Here is a 14,409-nt window from a genome sequence, read left to right as displayed (position 1 = left end):
TAAAATATAAGTATATTTATAGTGTTTTAATCTTTTCGAGAATCAAGAGAAATTGTTATATATATATATAAAAGACTGTATCAGTATTCGTGTAAATTTTTTATTTCGTTTTTATTAATGCTCAAATAGTGAAATTTTAGTTTTGTGGGTCACACACTGACACTAATGAATATATATCGCTTTACAAAGATATGAAGTATTAATAAATAGGTCAAAAGAAATCAAAAATAAAAAAAAAATCCCAGCATAATTAAGAACACATGATGAAGAAGAAAAAGAAAACTGTAATCAAATACGTATATATATTGGTATAATATTATGTTATTAATATACGTATGTACCTCATGAGGGTATGGATGTTGAGAAGCGGAAATGTTCGAGAAGGACTTGGTCACATCCTTGTTATTAAGCTCATCTTCTTCATCCTTCAATGGCGGCAAAGGAGGAATCACAACCTCACATATGCTTGCAAGTGATTCCATCTCATACCCAAAAAACCCATGTCTGTATTTTCTCTCTCCTCTCTCTCCCTTCAACAATGGATGGCACTCTCTTTTCACCATGATCTCTCTCTCACACACACACACACAAGCTAATTAGGATAATTGATTATATGAAATTGTCTGTGGAGCGGGTTAGTTATGATATGAGAATAATTAGAAGGATCTAGATGAATATATATGGATATAGATAGGTATATATAGAAGCAAAGGTGCAAGAAATTAAAGGAATGATTATGATTGGTTCTGTTTAATTAATTGGAGGGTGTGATGAGGTGGAAGGAAGGAAGATAATGATAGACTGGTATGTAAATTAATAATAATCACAATAATCCTTTTTTTTCTTTTCTTTCTTTTCTAACTTATACACTATATGAGTTGTAGGTTGTGCGGCAATGGATATATATAGACTCAACTCTTAACTACTTTATGTCAACTTTTCTAAATCATATAACTTCTCTACCTCCTGCGGAAACGGGTAAATTGCATGGTGTATAAAATATAGTTTCAATTATTGAGAATGACATCCTAAAATATATATGATTGTTTTAAATGTAATATAAAATATTTTGATGCTAAACTACTCATAAGTGATAAAATTGATTATTTGCTTATCATTTTATTACTATAAATTTCGACAATGTTTTCATATTTTAAAAGGTAAAATACACAGATATTTTGTGCAATAAAATTAATTAATTTTGAAATTTATTATAAATTTAAATTAATCTTTTTCTAAATTATACTAAAATTTTGAAGAGAAAGAATTTGATAAATCCATATCGATAGTGCATATGACCATTTTTGCAGTGGGGTACAGTATATATACACATGTAATAAGAGCAAATACGATTGTAGACTTCCGATAGCTAAATTTTTTTAAATTACTTTATAGACATTTGAAATTAGCCATAGTATATATACATCACAAATTAATTTAATTAAATCGATAAATTATTTTTTTTAAATTATGATTATTTGTTTTGATGAATAACAAATAATCAAATATTTAATGCATGATATATATATATATATATTTATGAGTTTAAATTTTATGCACTTATAGTGTAAAATATTTTATATAGTCATCCGATCATATTTATTTTTTTAGGTGATTATATACAGAATTAATATAAAAAATAATCATATTTTTTTAGGTGATTATTTTTGGTATACAGGAAAGGTGAAAAATAGGAATGGGGTTGATATTATTGTGGATAAGCAGTGGAAGAAGGACGTAGTGGATGTCAAGACACTACAAGAAAATAAGCTTTCTGCCACGCTTTTAAAGCGTGCCGAAAAGTGTAAAAAAGCGTGCCGATAGATTTTCGCCACGCTTTTTGAGCTATTAGCACAGTTTTAAAAGGGTCACATCCGCCAGCGTGTCAGTTGCTCTATTGCCACGCTCTTGTGGAACTATCGACACGCTTTTTTTGTTGGCACGCTTTCATCTGTTGCCACGCTTAAAAATCGTGGCCATAGGTCTTAACCTATAGGTACGCTTAAAATGCGTACCGAAAAGTGCACATATCGCCACGCTTTTAAAATGTTCCAGACTGTTTGTTTTGAGTACTCTTTAAAAACGTGCCAATAAATGAAGATATGGGTACACTTTTAAAGCGTGCCGGTTGCTTAGCTATGGCCACATTTTTTAAGCGTGCCTGTTGAGCCCAACATTAAGATATAGTCACCCTTTTTAAGGGTGGTCATAAGTTTGGTCAGAATTTTTTTTTTAATTAATCTTCCTAATATTTCATGCAAAATTCATATATAATTTTAAAATCATAGACCAAAATAATTATGTATATTGAAATAGTCCAACATATACATAAATTTTCTCATAATATATATATATATATAAAACTTGTCACCACAAAAGTAGACTTTGAAGACAAAGTACTAAAAAGTAAAGTCATAACAAGTAAATAAAAATTACAATTCCAACAAGTGTCACATATCTACTTCTTTTATATACTTAGTTACAAAATATTAAATTTTATGAGTAGTATGATCATCCATTATGAGCTCCATTGTTTTTACTACTGTCCTGCAAAATTTTAAATAATCTTATGTTAGTGCCTGTTATAAAAGCTACATTAATTAAGTCCAACAAATCCAATTCCAAATCCAAATTGATTACAAATGAAAATGGCAAGACAACTTTAATTAGGTCCCGTAATAATGCATATTCAGCCATTAAAACAAAAAACACAAATCAAAAAATAAAATTGTGACTCACTCAATTTCAATATGACTCATTAGTGAATTATATTACATACAAACATATGTAGTAGTAATTGCATTTAACTGAGTTGCTATGGCTAACACAGATTTCAAACCCTACATAGTACATAGTACTTACTCTGCAAAGCAAAATACAAATAAGGATAAGGTATTCTTTGCAATTTGCAAATCAGCAAAGTCCTCAATATTCAAAGAGGCAAATGCACTCAAGTGAAGGTAAATTTTAATACAATTGGGCGTGGTGTTGATAAAGCAAACTAAAAACAAAGTGTATGTGTTTGATTAACTTAAATTTTGTTGCAGTCTCAAACTAAAAGAAGTGAGAACTCACAGCTTAGAGCGGAAAATGAGAAGCTTAAAGCAGATAACATGAGGTTGGATCCTCATTCATCGAACTCTACCCTTCTTTTAGATCGAGGTTGTAACTTAAATATGCTGAAAAAAAAATCTGCACACTGTAAGAATACTAGAACAAACATAATTGACATGATATTAAAAATTAAATCCAATACAGGAAAACTTTTCGAAAAGGAATGAAATGAAATATTAGAAAGACATGATCTTTCTCGGTGGTACATGCAGAAGCAGTAGTAACTGTAATTAGTACTGTGGGAGTAGCTCCCTCTCAATCAAATTCAAAAACAAAATTATAAGAAAAATCAAAATCAGAAGCAAATGTCTAATGTATCCTAAATTTCAGCAGAATAGTTGAACCTTTTTCCCATGGTAGAGCTGTTGTTCGGCTTGATTGGAGCATCAAAATTTGGGTTGTGATAGCCTACATGATAGACTATGTTAGCTTTTTTAACTTTTCAAGAGAAGGCACCAAACAAGGCCTTAAATCTGTTTGTTATCAAAGAATTAAAAAATTAAAGTAACAAAATATGACTGTTTCCAAAGTACAAGTGACAGTATAAAAAGAATTTAAAAGTATGGTTTAAGATAAATACCTGCCATATTACTATTTGTCAAGACGATCCTATAACCAAAAGAGTTGCAAAATGATGGCAGCAAAGACCACAAAGAGTATGCAAGAGGATCTTCATTCCTTGATGAAATCTCTTGCTCCTCAAGCTGCAAAACAGAGAAAGTAAGTAACGAAAATCTCTGCAGGAGACTAATACTGCAACTCATAATAAATAATAAATTGTTTCCCACCCTTTAAGCCGCCATCTCCCTTGTACGTTCAATCATGCGCAAAATTTCTTCTTTAAAATAATTTAATCGTGCACCAATAATATACTGGTTCAGAAAAGGAAACAGCCAGATATTTGCATCCAACAAGTCTTCAACTTCCAAATTCAGAGGTATAAAGGGCAACAGTCGTTCAGGTCCCATTGCAACAAGAGCTGGTCCAAAGCATTCATGCAGCTACAAGATGTAGAATGTATTATACTTCAGTAATCAGTTGCCAAAGAAAACTATAATATAAAATATAGTTCCAGATTCTTGTCAACAACATACTAATGGGTGAATAGGCTACAAAAGGAACCGAGACAAAAAAGTTTGCTATCAATTCTTGAACAATCATAATAAGCATAGAAATCAACAGAAGTTTGTAGCACAGAGCTGCTATTCTGTTATTTGCTAAGGATGCAATCAGCAGCCATTGGCAGCACCAAATGTCCCTAATAATATTAATTGCATGGGCAAACGAAGATTTCTAACCTAGAAACAAAATGGTTGCAAAAACCAACCTTGTCACTGTAAAGTTTCAAACCTTCAAAGATCATAATAGACTACAAAATATATCCAACTTTTTCCTGGTCAACTCTAATGGAAAACTGTTAAAACTAAGATAAAAGAGAATGTTGCAATAGTAATATAGCATACCTGCTTCTTAAAGAGAAAATCTTCTTCATGAAGCTTTTGCACATCTACCAAGTTTTTGAGTATTCTTCTCAAAATAATGAGAACTTTTTCCTGTAATGATGATAGCAAAGTCCCAAATATAAGTAATTTGTGGTATATACATTATTTTAAGAACATGATTACAAAAAGTGACTCAAAACCAGACGTGGGACAAATATCGACAAATTAATCACACCGTCCATGATTTAGACAAATTAAGTCATAATCATAATTGTTACATTAGAAATAATACTCGCTGGCCTCTCTTAGTCTAATCACCAACAAACAAAAGGTTTTCAGTGCAAGAAAGTGTGAGATCTGATAGCAAACAAAATACCTAATTTGTTAACATAGCTGAAACAACTTGTATTACTCTGTCCCAGATAGCAGTATAGTGATAATCAAGTAAGCTCTCAATAGTTGCACAGATTTTTTCAATAATGGTTGGTCCTGAATTCCTAGGTTCTCTGTCATCACTGTAAGAGATCTGATCCACTCCCTGCTTAATCAAGCTTGCATCAATACAAGAATTAATCATGCTCTTAAAGGCATCAGTGGCTGCATATATTGCCTCTTCATGTTTAGATCCCAAAATAAGGTGAATTCAGAAAATTAATCATCCTCTTAAAGACATCAGTGGTTGCATATATTGCATCAGTGGCTGCATATATTGCCTCTTCATGTTTAAAGGCATATATTGCCTCTTCATGCTGAATTCCTCATCTATTTTCGTTAAGGAAATTAAACATGTGAGTCCAGTACAAATACTCAAATAAGGTGAAATAGCTAGAAGAAAGAATTAACTTAAATAACCGAGCTAAATGAACAAGTAATATGGAAGACAATAAAGAAAGGCCGCATAAACTAAGCAGAGAAAGTGATTGGGAAAGTCCAGTACAAATACTCAAAACCGGCAAACAGAACATATTTTGTCCAATCATCTCAATTAAATTACATCTCTGACGCCTTCAAAGTTTAAAATAGGATCATTCATCACAATTTCTTATACATACAAATCAAAGATTTATGCTTATAAAAGCTGGATCCCAAGAGACCAAGAACCGATTTACAATAATAGATTGAGCCAGTAAATAACTAAATACTAACGTTTTATGCGTCCATGAGTTAAATGGTAATCAACACAAGACATGGTAACCATATGCAGACAACAGCCTTAATTGAAGAAAACTTGCACTATATTAATCACTACGGAAGACAGTATAGAGAGTGAGGGGTTACCATGTATTCGGAGCAGGGGTAACCAGCGGGGAGAATGAGCTCGTCGCAGAGAGTGGGCTGTGGTTCGGATTTGCCGCTACTGTCGAAGCAGTCAATGGAATCTCCGGAAAGTGCGGCGACGGTTCTGGATCTTCGAAAAGCTTTTTTCCCTGTTCAAGCCTTCAAGCTACTTCACTTCAGCACACACGACGATACAACAATTGAGAGTTCAATATTCTTAACGAACAAATCAACTGGCGTACTTCAATAACAAGGATCTAAAACAAAGCTAAAGAAATAAGGCGCTCGATGAAATGCTTAAAGAGATTCGAAACTAACCAGCTTTGACGGACGTGTTAGCCTGAGCAACGTTCCTAGCCATGGCTACGAGAAGCGCGATCCCGTGCTCAGCGACGGCAACGGTGTTGGCGGTGGGGGCATTAACCACCAGGCAGCCATGCTCGGTGGCGGAAGCCAGATCCACATTGTCGATCTCGACGCCGGCCCTTCCGACGACCTTGAGCCTACCGGCGGAGGACTGAAAAACCTCGCGCGTGACCTTGGTTCCATTCCTGACGATTAGCGCGTCATAGAGCGAGATCTTAGTGCAGAGCTCCTCAGGGATGAGGTTGTAGCTGCAGTCCACGTTAGCAAACTCCTTGAGCAGCTTGAGGCCCGCCTCGCCGAGCTTCTCGGCGACGAGAACCGTGGGTTTTTGCGTCGAGGCCGGCGGAGACGAAGACGACGAGGGGGCAGATGGTGCGGCGGCTGGAGAGGAAAGAAACTTTGAAAACGTGCCAAGATAAAAAGCTTTTCGCTACGTTTTTAAAAGTGTCTCCGTTTCTCTCTATAGCCACGCTTTTGAAGCATGGCAAAAAAGAAGGGATGCCAAAATTTTAATAAGTGGCCACTCTTGTAAAAGCGTGCCGATTTTTCTTTATGGTCACGCTTTTCAAGCGTGGCAATAAAAAAGCGTGGCCAAATTTCAAATAAGTGGCCGCCCTCGAAAAAGCATACCGATTTTCCTTAATGGCCACGCTTTTTAAGCATGGCAAGAAAAGCGTGGCCAAATCTCAAATCAGTGGCCACTCTCGCAAAAGCGTGGCCATTGACCACTTTTGGGTACGCTTTAAAAGCGTGGCAAAAAAAGTGTGCCGACAGACCTTTTTTCTTGTAGTGAGAGGGTGGAAGATCGGATCATCTCTATCAAACTTGTGGTGGAGGAAGGTGCTTTTCATGTGATTAGCGCCTATGCACCGCAAGTGGGTTCGGACGAACAACAAAAGATAAGATTTTGGGAGGATCTAGAGAGTTTGGTCCAAGACATACCTTCGAGAGATAAGATTTTCTTAGGATGAGATTTAAATGGCCATGTTGAAAGAGAAGTGATTGGGTATGGATATGGAAATATTCACAGAGGCCATGGTTTCGGGTGATTAACACCGAGGGTAAAACTATTTTGGACTTTTTCTCAGCCTTTGACATTCTCATCGCAAATACATGTTTTAAAAAGAGAGATAAACATCTTATAACCTATAAGAGTGGCATGACAAGCTCTCAAATAGACATTTTCTTGGACCGAAAATTTTGCATTAATTGTAAAATTATCCTGGGAGAGAGTTTAACAACACAACATAGGATGCTCGTCATGGATTTTCACGTTGAGCAAAAGTTGAGGAAAAGACATCATACGAAGAACCCAAGGACAAGGTGGTGGCGGATGAAAGGTGAGGAATAAAGAAACTTCCTAAGATGGGTAGGAGAAGAGGTAAAGTGGGATGGAAATGGAAGTGCGGAATAGATGTGAAGAGAAATGGTAGAAGTTATTAGAAGAACAGCAAAAGAAATTTTTGGTGAATCTAAAGGAATAGGACCAAGAGATAAGGAGTCTTGGTGGTGGAATGTGAGTGTACAAGAAAAGATAAAGATAAAAAGGGAGTGCTTTAAAGAGTGATTTTTATGCCGCAATGCAGATAATTGGAAAAAATATAAGGCGGCTAAGAAAGAAACAAAAGTGGCTGTAAGTGAAGCAAGAACAAGAGTATATGAGGGTCTCTACCAGTCTTTGGGCACAGAAGAAGGAAAAAAGGTATATATAGAATCGCAAAGAGCCGTGAAAGAAGAAAGAGAGATTTGGATCAAGTTAAGTGCATAAAGGATAAGGATGGAGATGTGCTGGCTCAAGAGGAGAAGATTAATGAAAGGTGGAAGAGCTACTTCTACGAGTTATTTAATGAAGGACATAAGACTCTTCCGAGCTTTGGTCGGTTATGCACAAGGGAAGAAGATCAAAACTTTTACTACTATCGAAGGATTCGAGACTTCGAGGTAAAAGAGGCTCTAAAGCAGATGAAAAATGGTAGGGGAGTAGGACCTGATAATATCCCGATTGAGGTTTGGAAGGGCTTGGAGGAAAAGGCATCAATTGGTTAACCAAGCTTTTTAATGAGATTTTAAGGTCAAAGAAGATGCCTGATGAGTGGAGAAAGAGCACCTTGGTACCTATCTATAAGAATAAGGGGATATACAAAGTTGCAGAAACTATAGAGGGATCAAGCTCATGAGCCATACCATGAGGTTATGGAAAATGGTGATAGAACGGAGGTTGAGAAAAGAGACACAAGTAACAAAGAACCAATTTGAATTTATGCCAGGCAGCAGGGCTGTCAAATGGGCCAGCCCAGCCCATTTAAGCCCAGACCATTTAAGCCCACTTTATTCGCGGGCCAAAATTTTATAGCCCGGACCGTTTATGGCCAGTCCGATGGGTTAAATGGGCTGACCCATTTATTTGTTGGCTTTTTTCTTTTTGAAAAAAAAAACTAAAAAAGTCCGATTTTAAAGAGGAAAACTGGTGTATATTTTTGGACAAAAAAATTTTGTTTGGTACAGATAAAATTAAAGTTCCACTAAACAACTAAACACATTTGATTTGAGTAACTGTTATACTCTAAACTTGTTCTTTTAACTCAAAATAGAACCACATTTACATCCAATTAGTGATTCCATATTTCTAATTCTAATATTTTAATTAAAGAAATATTTCTAATTCCCCTCATATAGTTAACAAAGTATTATAAACCAACATAGCAGCATCATAATTCTACTAAAAAACCACACAAAAGTAAAAAAGAAAGTATTTAACAGATTACATGGCATGGAAATATATTACAAAAGCAGCAAGCAATGTAATTCCAAAATCTTTTATCCAATTCACCAAATTAGTCAATACCTGCAATGGAAAGAAAAATAAATTATCAAATAAAAGTTAGTGACTTAGTGGCAGAAAAAAAATTTTAACAGAATTGAATTAAAAATATATGATTTGAAACAATTAGACAATACTAACAAAATACCAAGCATCATATTAATTGAATCCACTTTATCTTTATAATGTTCTTTGTCACTCTCATTTTCACACTCAAATTCAGTATCTATAATTTAAAATTAGTTAGTAAAAAACTAAATAAATACAATATGCAAGTCATTCATTATTTATTGCCAGTAGAAGTTAACAAAATAAATTTAAAAAGTGAAGTACCATCATCTTCAAATTCATGTATCCAATTACGAGTATAAATAAGAGCTTGCACATTCTTATCCAAAATAGAATTTCTATACTTATTTAGGACATGTGCATCAATGGAAAATGTCGATTTCGAAGCTACCGTAGTTATTGGAATACTAAACACATCACAAGCTATGGAAGCTAAATCAGAAAAGCGATAGACTTGAGACCTCCAATATTGCTATTTTAGAGTTCATATCAAGAATTGACTCTTCTAAATAGATATCTAACGAAGACTTTCTTTGTGAAGCATTAGTTTGAAAACTTATATTTCTCAACTCCTACAATATTCAAAAAAAAAAATAATAAAACAGTTAAGAAAGTAACATATTGACAGAAACATATAAAAGAAAATTATATTAATATAATGCACAACAGAAATAAAACTTACATCAAGCACATCAAATGAAAGTGAATCATCTTCTCTAGAAGTTGGAATTCTTATTTGACCACTAGAAGCATTAGAAGAGGCATTATGTGACAAAGTTTCTGAATATGCTTCAAAGAACAAATACAGCTTCTTCTTGATGGTGGTCAATTTCTCATTAGCAGTACATGGATCCAATTTATTCAAACAATACTCCAAAACATGAAATTTTATTCGAGGATCGAGAATAACTCATAGAGAGAGAATCATGGAATAATCGCTCCAATACTTATCAAATTTGGCTTTCATTGGTTGCACCATTTTTCTTATGACCTCATCCTCACTAATAGAGTATTCTTTCAGCAAACACTCCTCCAATACTTATCAAATTTGGCTTTCATTGGTTGCACCATTTTTCTTATGACCTCATCCTCACTAATAGAGTATTCTTTCAGTAAACACTCAATCCTCCAAATTTGCATAAAATATAAATTTGAAGTAGGATAAGATTGACCAGACATCAAGGTAGTAATTTTATAAAATGGATTCAGAAATTTATAGATTTCTCTTCCTCTTTTTCACTCTTCTTCGGACGGACAATCTTTAAAATTGTTATCCTTCAAAGAGAGTCTAACAAAACCATGCTCACATCTCAAAGCACTCTCTAACATCAAGAAAGTAGAATTCCATCTAGTAGGCACATCTAAGTTCACTCTAATGTCAGGAATTTCAAGTGACTTAAGAACATCTCTAAATTGGATAGCTCGTGCCTCCGATGCTCTCACAAACTTGATACTCTCTCTGATATTATGAAAAGTAGAACTAGCAACCTTCAACCCATCTTGAACTATCAAGATATGAGCAGAACACCTCACATAAAAAAAGTCCCATTACATAATAACCCATCACTTAAAAGGAGGTTTCGCTTAAAGTTTGCATGCTATCATTATATGAAGCATTGTCTAAAGTTATTGAAAATATTTTCTTCTTCTATTCCCTATTCAGATAACAACTCAAGTACTTTATTTACTAACTGATGTCCCATATGTGGAGGGGGCATGTGAAAAAATGAGAGTATATTAGAATTTAATTTCCACCTAGAATCAATATAACATATAACCATCTGTTGTGCATGAAGTCCAAAGATCAGTAGTTAAACATATCCTACTTCGAAGTTTCCCTAACTGGCATTTTAACTTTTCTTTTTCAGCAATATAAAATTTGAAAATATCAGCTACGACAGTGTTTTGAGAAAACATCTTAGCATCAGGATTCAAGTACTTAAAAACATCCCTAATTCTTCTATACTCAACAAATGAGAAAGGTAAATCATGTTCTATGATTGCTATTGTAATTAATTCACAAAAAACCATAGGATCAACTTGTCTAGCCCTTAACCTCCCAACTTCATCAAGCATCATTTTTTCCAAATCATGAAATTTGGGGAGTTCACGACACGCAGGGATATGTCACCTCAATGTAGAGGTACCATGAGTACTATCCCTACCTTTGTATTCTTTTTCACATCCTTTATATTTGCACCTTGTTTTGCCATCTTCCCCAATTATTTTTATAAAACTATCCCAGACATTAGATGTAGTTAACCGTTTTCTCTTTTTAGAATTTGACCCATCAATAGCAGTAGGTGGAATACTTACAAGAGGTGTCGCTCGAGTTGCTTCCAGTGGGACTTTATCGTCAACAAGATCATCAAAGTCATCATCAGAGTCTGAGTCCAAGAAAATTTGTTCTACCTTAGCATTTGGATCAACAATATCTCTTGCATAGTCATCCATAACTCCAAAATAAATCACTAATAAAAAATAAAAATACAAAATCAGATTAATCTTTACTAAAACCAAAAATAACCCAAAACAAAACAGAATAGATAAATAATTGATGTTAGTATCAGACTATTCATCTAAATGTTGAAAACCTAAGATTTATAAGAAAAGAAATAACATGCATATTTGATTATTAAGACAAAAAAGTAATCTTACAATAGTTGGCTGAAAATTGATGAGTGAGATGACCAAGGGCTACGAAAACTGAAGAAGAGTAGAAGCTAACTAGCTGAGTGAAAAATGGATGAAGTAACGAAAACTAAGGGGCTAACGGTGATGAGAGTCTCGCAAGGCTCTAATGGTGGGGATGCTCATCGATGACACTGACAAAGAAGTTACTGTCGCTGGAAGAAGGATGGACACACGCATAAATTTGTGAGGCTGTGCAGAAGAATTAGGGATTTATGGCTACTTCAAAGTGCTTTCTCTTTTTTCTTTGTACGTTTGCTGTGTAGAAGAATTAGGAATTTAGAGCATATGGCTACTCCAGAGTGCTTTGTCTTTTTTCTTTGTACGTTTGAGTTTTAGTGAGTGGCTGTTTGGCTTAGAGTTAGAGAGACTTTTTTTAATTTTGTACTCTTATATTGTATATGGGTTGGGTTATTTGTCGGGTTAGGTTTTTTTTAGCTTGCATAGTATTGGACTATTGTATTTGGTCAATTGAGCTTATGGTTCATGGTTTATCGGCTTAATAATTCTCTAAATCTATTATTTTTGTACAATTCGGGTCGGGTTTTTTCGAATACCGTTTGCCTAAAATCTAAAATTTCGGTTTTAGAAAAAAAACCAAAATTTATGCAGGCCCCCGTTTAGCCCGCGGGCTAACCTGTTTAACCCGCAATTTTTTTCGGGTTAATCGGGCTCAGTCTGTTTAGCCCGAAATTTAAATGGGCCTCAATTGGAGGCAAAAGCCTGCCCATTAAACGGATAACGGGCCGGGCCAATGGGCTCGGCCCATTTTGACAGCCCTACCAGGCAGATCCACCACCGAAGCGATATACCTGTTAAAAAGGATGATGGAGAGGTATCATAGTAATAAAAGGGATCTACATATGGTGTTTATTGATTTGGAAAAAGCGTACGATAGGGTTTCAAGGGAGGTCTTATGGAAGGTTTTAGAAAATAAGAGAGTAAGGATCGCATATATTCGAGCAATTAAAGACATGTATGATGGGGACAAAACTAGTGAGAAGACTCAAGGTGGTGTCACAGAGGATTTTCCTATTGGTATAGGATTACACCAGGGATCATCCTTAAGTCCATACCTTTTCACATTAGTCTTGGAAGTACTCATAGAGCACATCCAAGAACCTATGCCATGGTGCATGCTTTTTGCCGATGATATCGTCCTTATGGGAGAGTCAAGGGAATACCTAAATAAGAAGTTGGACTTGAGGAGAGAAGCTCTAGAAGTGTATGGTCTGCGCATAAGTCGTAGCAAGACGGAATATATGGAATGTCAGTTCGGTCTGAGAAGGAAAAACCCTAATATAGAGGTGAAGATTGGAGAAAACACCCTACGAAAAGTTAAAAGTTTTAAGTATATTTGGTGCATCATGCAGGATAATAGAGAGATTGAACAGGATGTAAATCATAGGATCCTAGCAGGTTAGCCAAAATGACGGAGTGCATCTGGTTTTATATGTGACAAAAAAGTGCCTTTAAAACTTGAAGGTAAATTCTATCGCATTGCTATAAGACCGGCTATGCTTTATGGTATAGAGTGTTGGGCGGCCAAAGGGGAGCACGAACATAAGCTAAGTGTGGCAGAGATGAAGATGTTGAAATGGATGAGTGGTCATACACGATTGGATAAAATAAGGAACGAAAATATAAAGGAGAGAGTTGGAGTAGCACCCATTGTGAAAAAGATGGTAAAATCACGTCTCAGGTGGTTTGGACATGTGAGAAGAAGACCGACAGAAGAATACCTAGTCAAGAGGGTGGATGAGATGGAAGATGGACAATGGTTGAAAGGTAGAGGAAGACCTAAGAAGATCATCCATGAGGTGGTCAAACGAGATCTACATGTAAACGGTCTCTTTGTAGACATGATACATGACAGAATTCAGTGGTATCGTTTAATTCATGTAGCCGACCCCACCTAGTGGGACAAAACTTTGTTGTTGTTGTTGTTTGTTGTTATTGTTGTTTGTTGTTGTTTGTAACGATATATAATTAGTTATATGTGTAAAATTATTTTATACTGATAGTGTATTAAAATTATATATATAAAATATTTGGTGAAAAAAAATTTATTACTTGTTGATGAAAGAATAGAATTTAAATTTTGACGACGCACGCATCAATATTATTTGAATATCAAAAGTTGAAAGTGAATTTTAACAACAGCATTTGCTTTATAAATTCAGGGCTTTTATTTATTATGAATTTTCGAAAGAAAGAAAGAAAGGTGACAAAATCAAAGGTTCAATATTCAACATATTAATTGTAAGACTTTAGAATTTTATCATAAAATGAAAATAATTTTCTCTCACAAATTAATTAAACCAAATTATAATATTCTAGAAATCGTATATTTTATATTGGTTTGATAAAAACGTTTGTTGGATCATAAATGTTTTAACTGTGTTTTTCAAGTATTAAGAAAGCTGAATTTTCGGTATTTTGCTACCAGAGGATCGATCTCCATATTAAAGGAGAGGATTCACGAGTTAAAAAAAAAAAAATCTATAGTTGAATGCATGCTCTTATTCTTATCATGATATGTATGTTTATGTGTTTTGATAAATAATAACATATAATTTTTATGCATGAAATAACTAGTATTTTAAAAAAGTAATAAATTTAATTAAT

At 34.5% G+C, this 14,409-nt stretch overlaps 1 protein-coding gene across 1 annotated transcript in view; it reads right to left on the bottom strand.

Moving 5' to 3' along the window:
* Nucleotides 1–872, bottom strand: part of LOC107630158 (long-chain-alcohol oxidase FAO1) — a 7,200-nt gene extending 6,328 nt beyond the window's left edge. The window contains exon 1 of the mRNA XM_016333222.2: nucleotides 342–872. Within this exon, the coding sequence (XP_016188708.1) occupies nucleotides 342–563 (222 nt within the window). The 5' untranslated portion in view covers nucleotides 564–872. The remainder of the gene's footprint in view (nucleotides 1–341) is intronic.

This window comes from Arachis ipaensis, chromosome B03, assembly GCF_000816755.2.
Source record: "Arachis ipaensis cultivar K30076 chromosome B03, Araip1.1, whole genome shotgun sequence".
NCBI lineage: Eukaryota > Viridiplantae > Streptophyta > Magnoliopsida > Fabales > Fabaceae > Arachis > Arachis ipaensis.
Note: the sequence above shows the minus strand (reverse complement) of the source record. Positions and strands in the feature narration are given on the sequence as shown.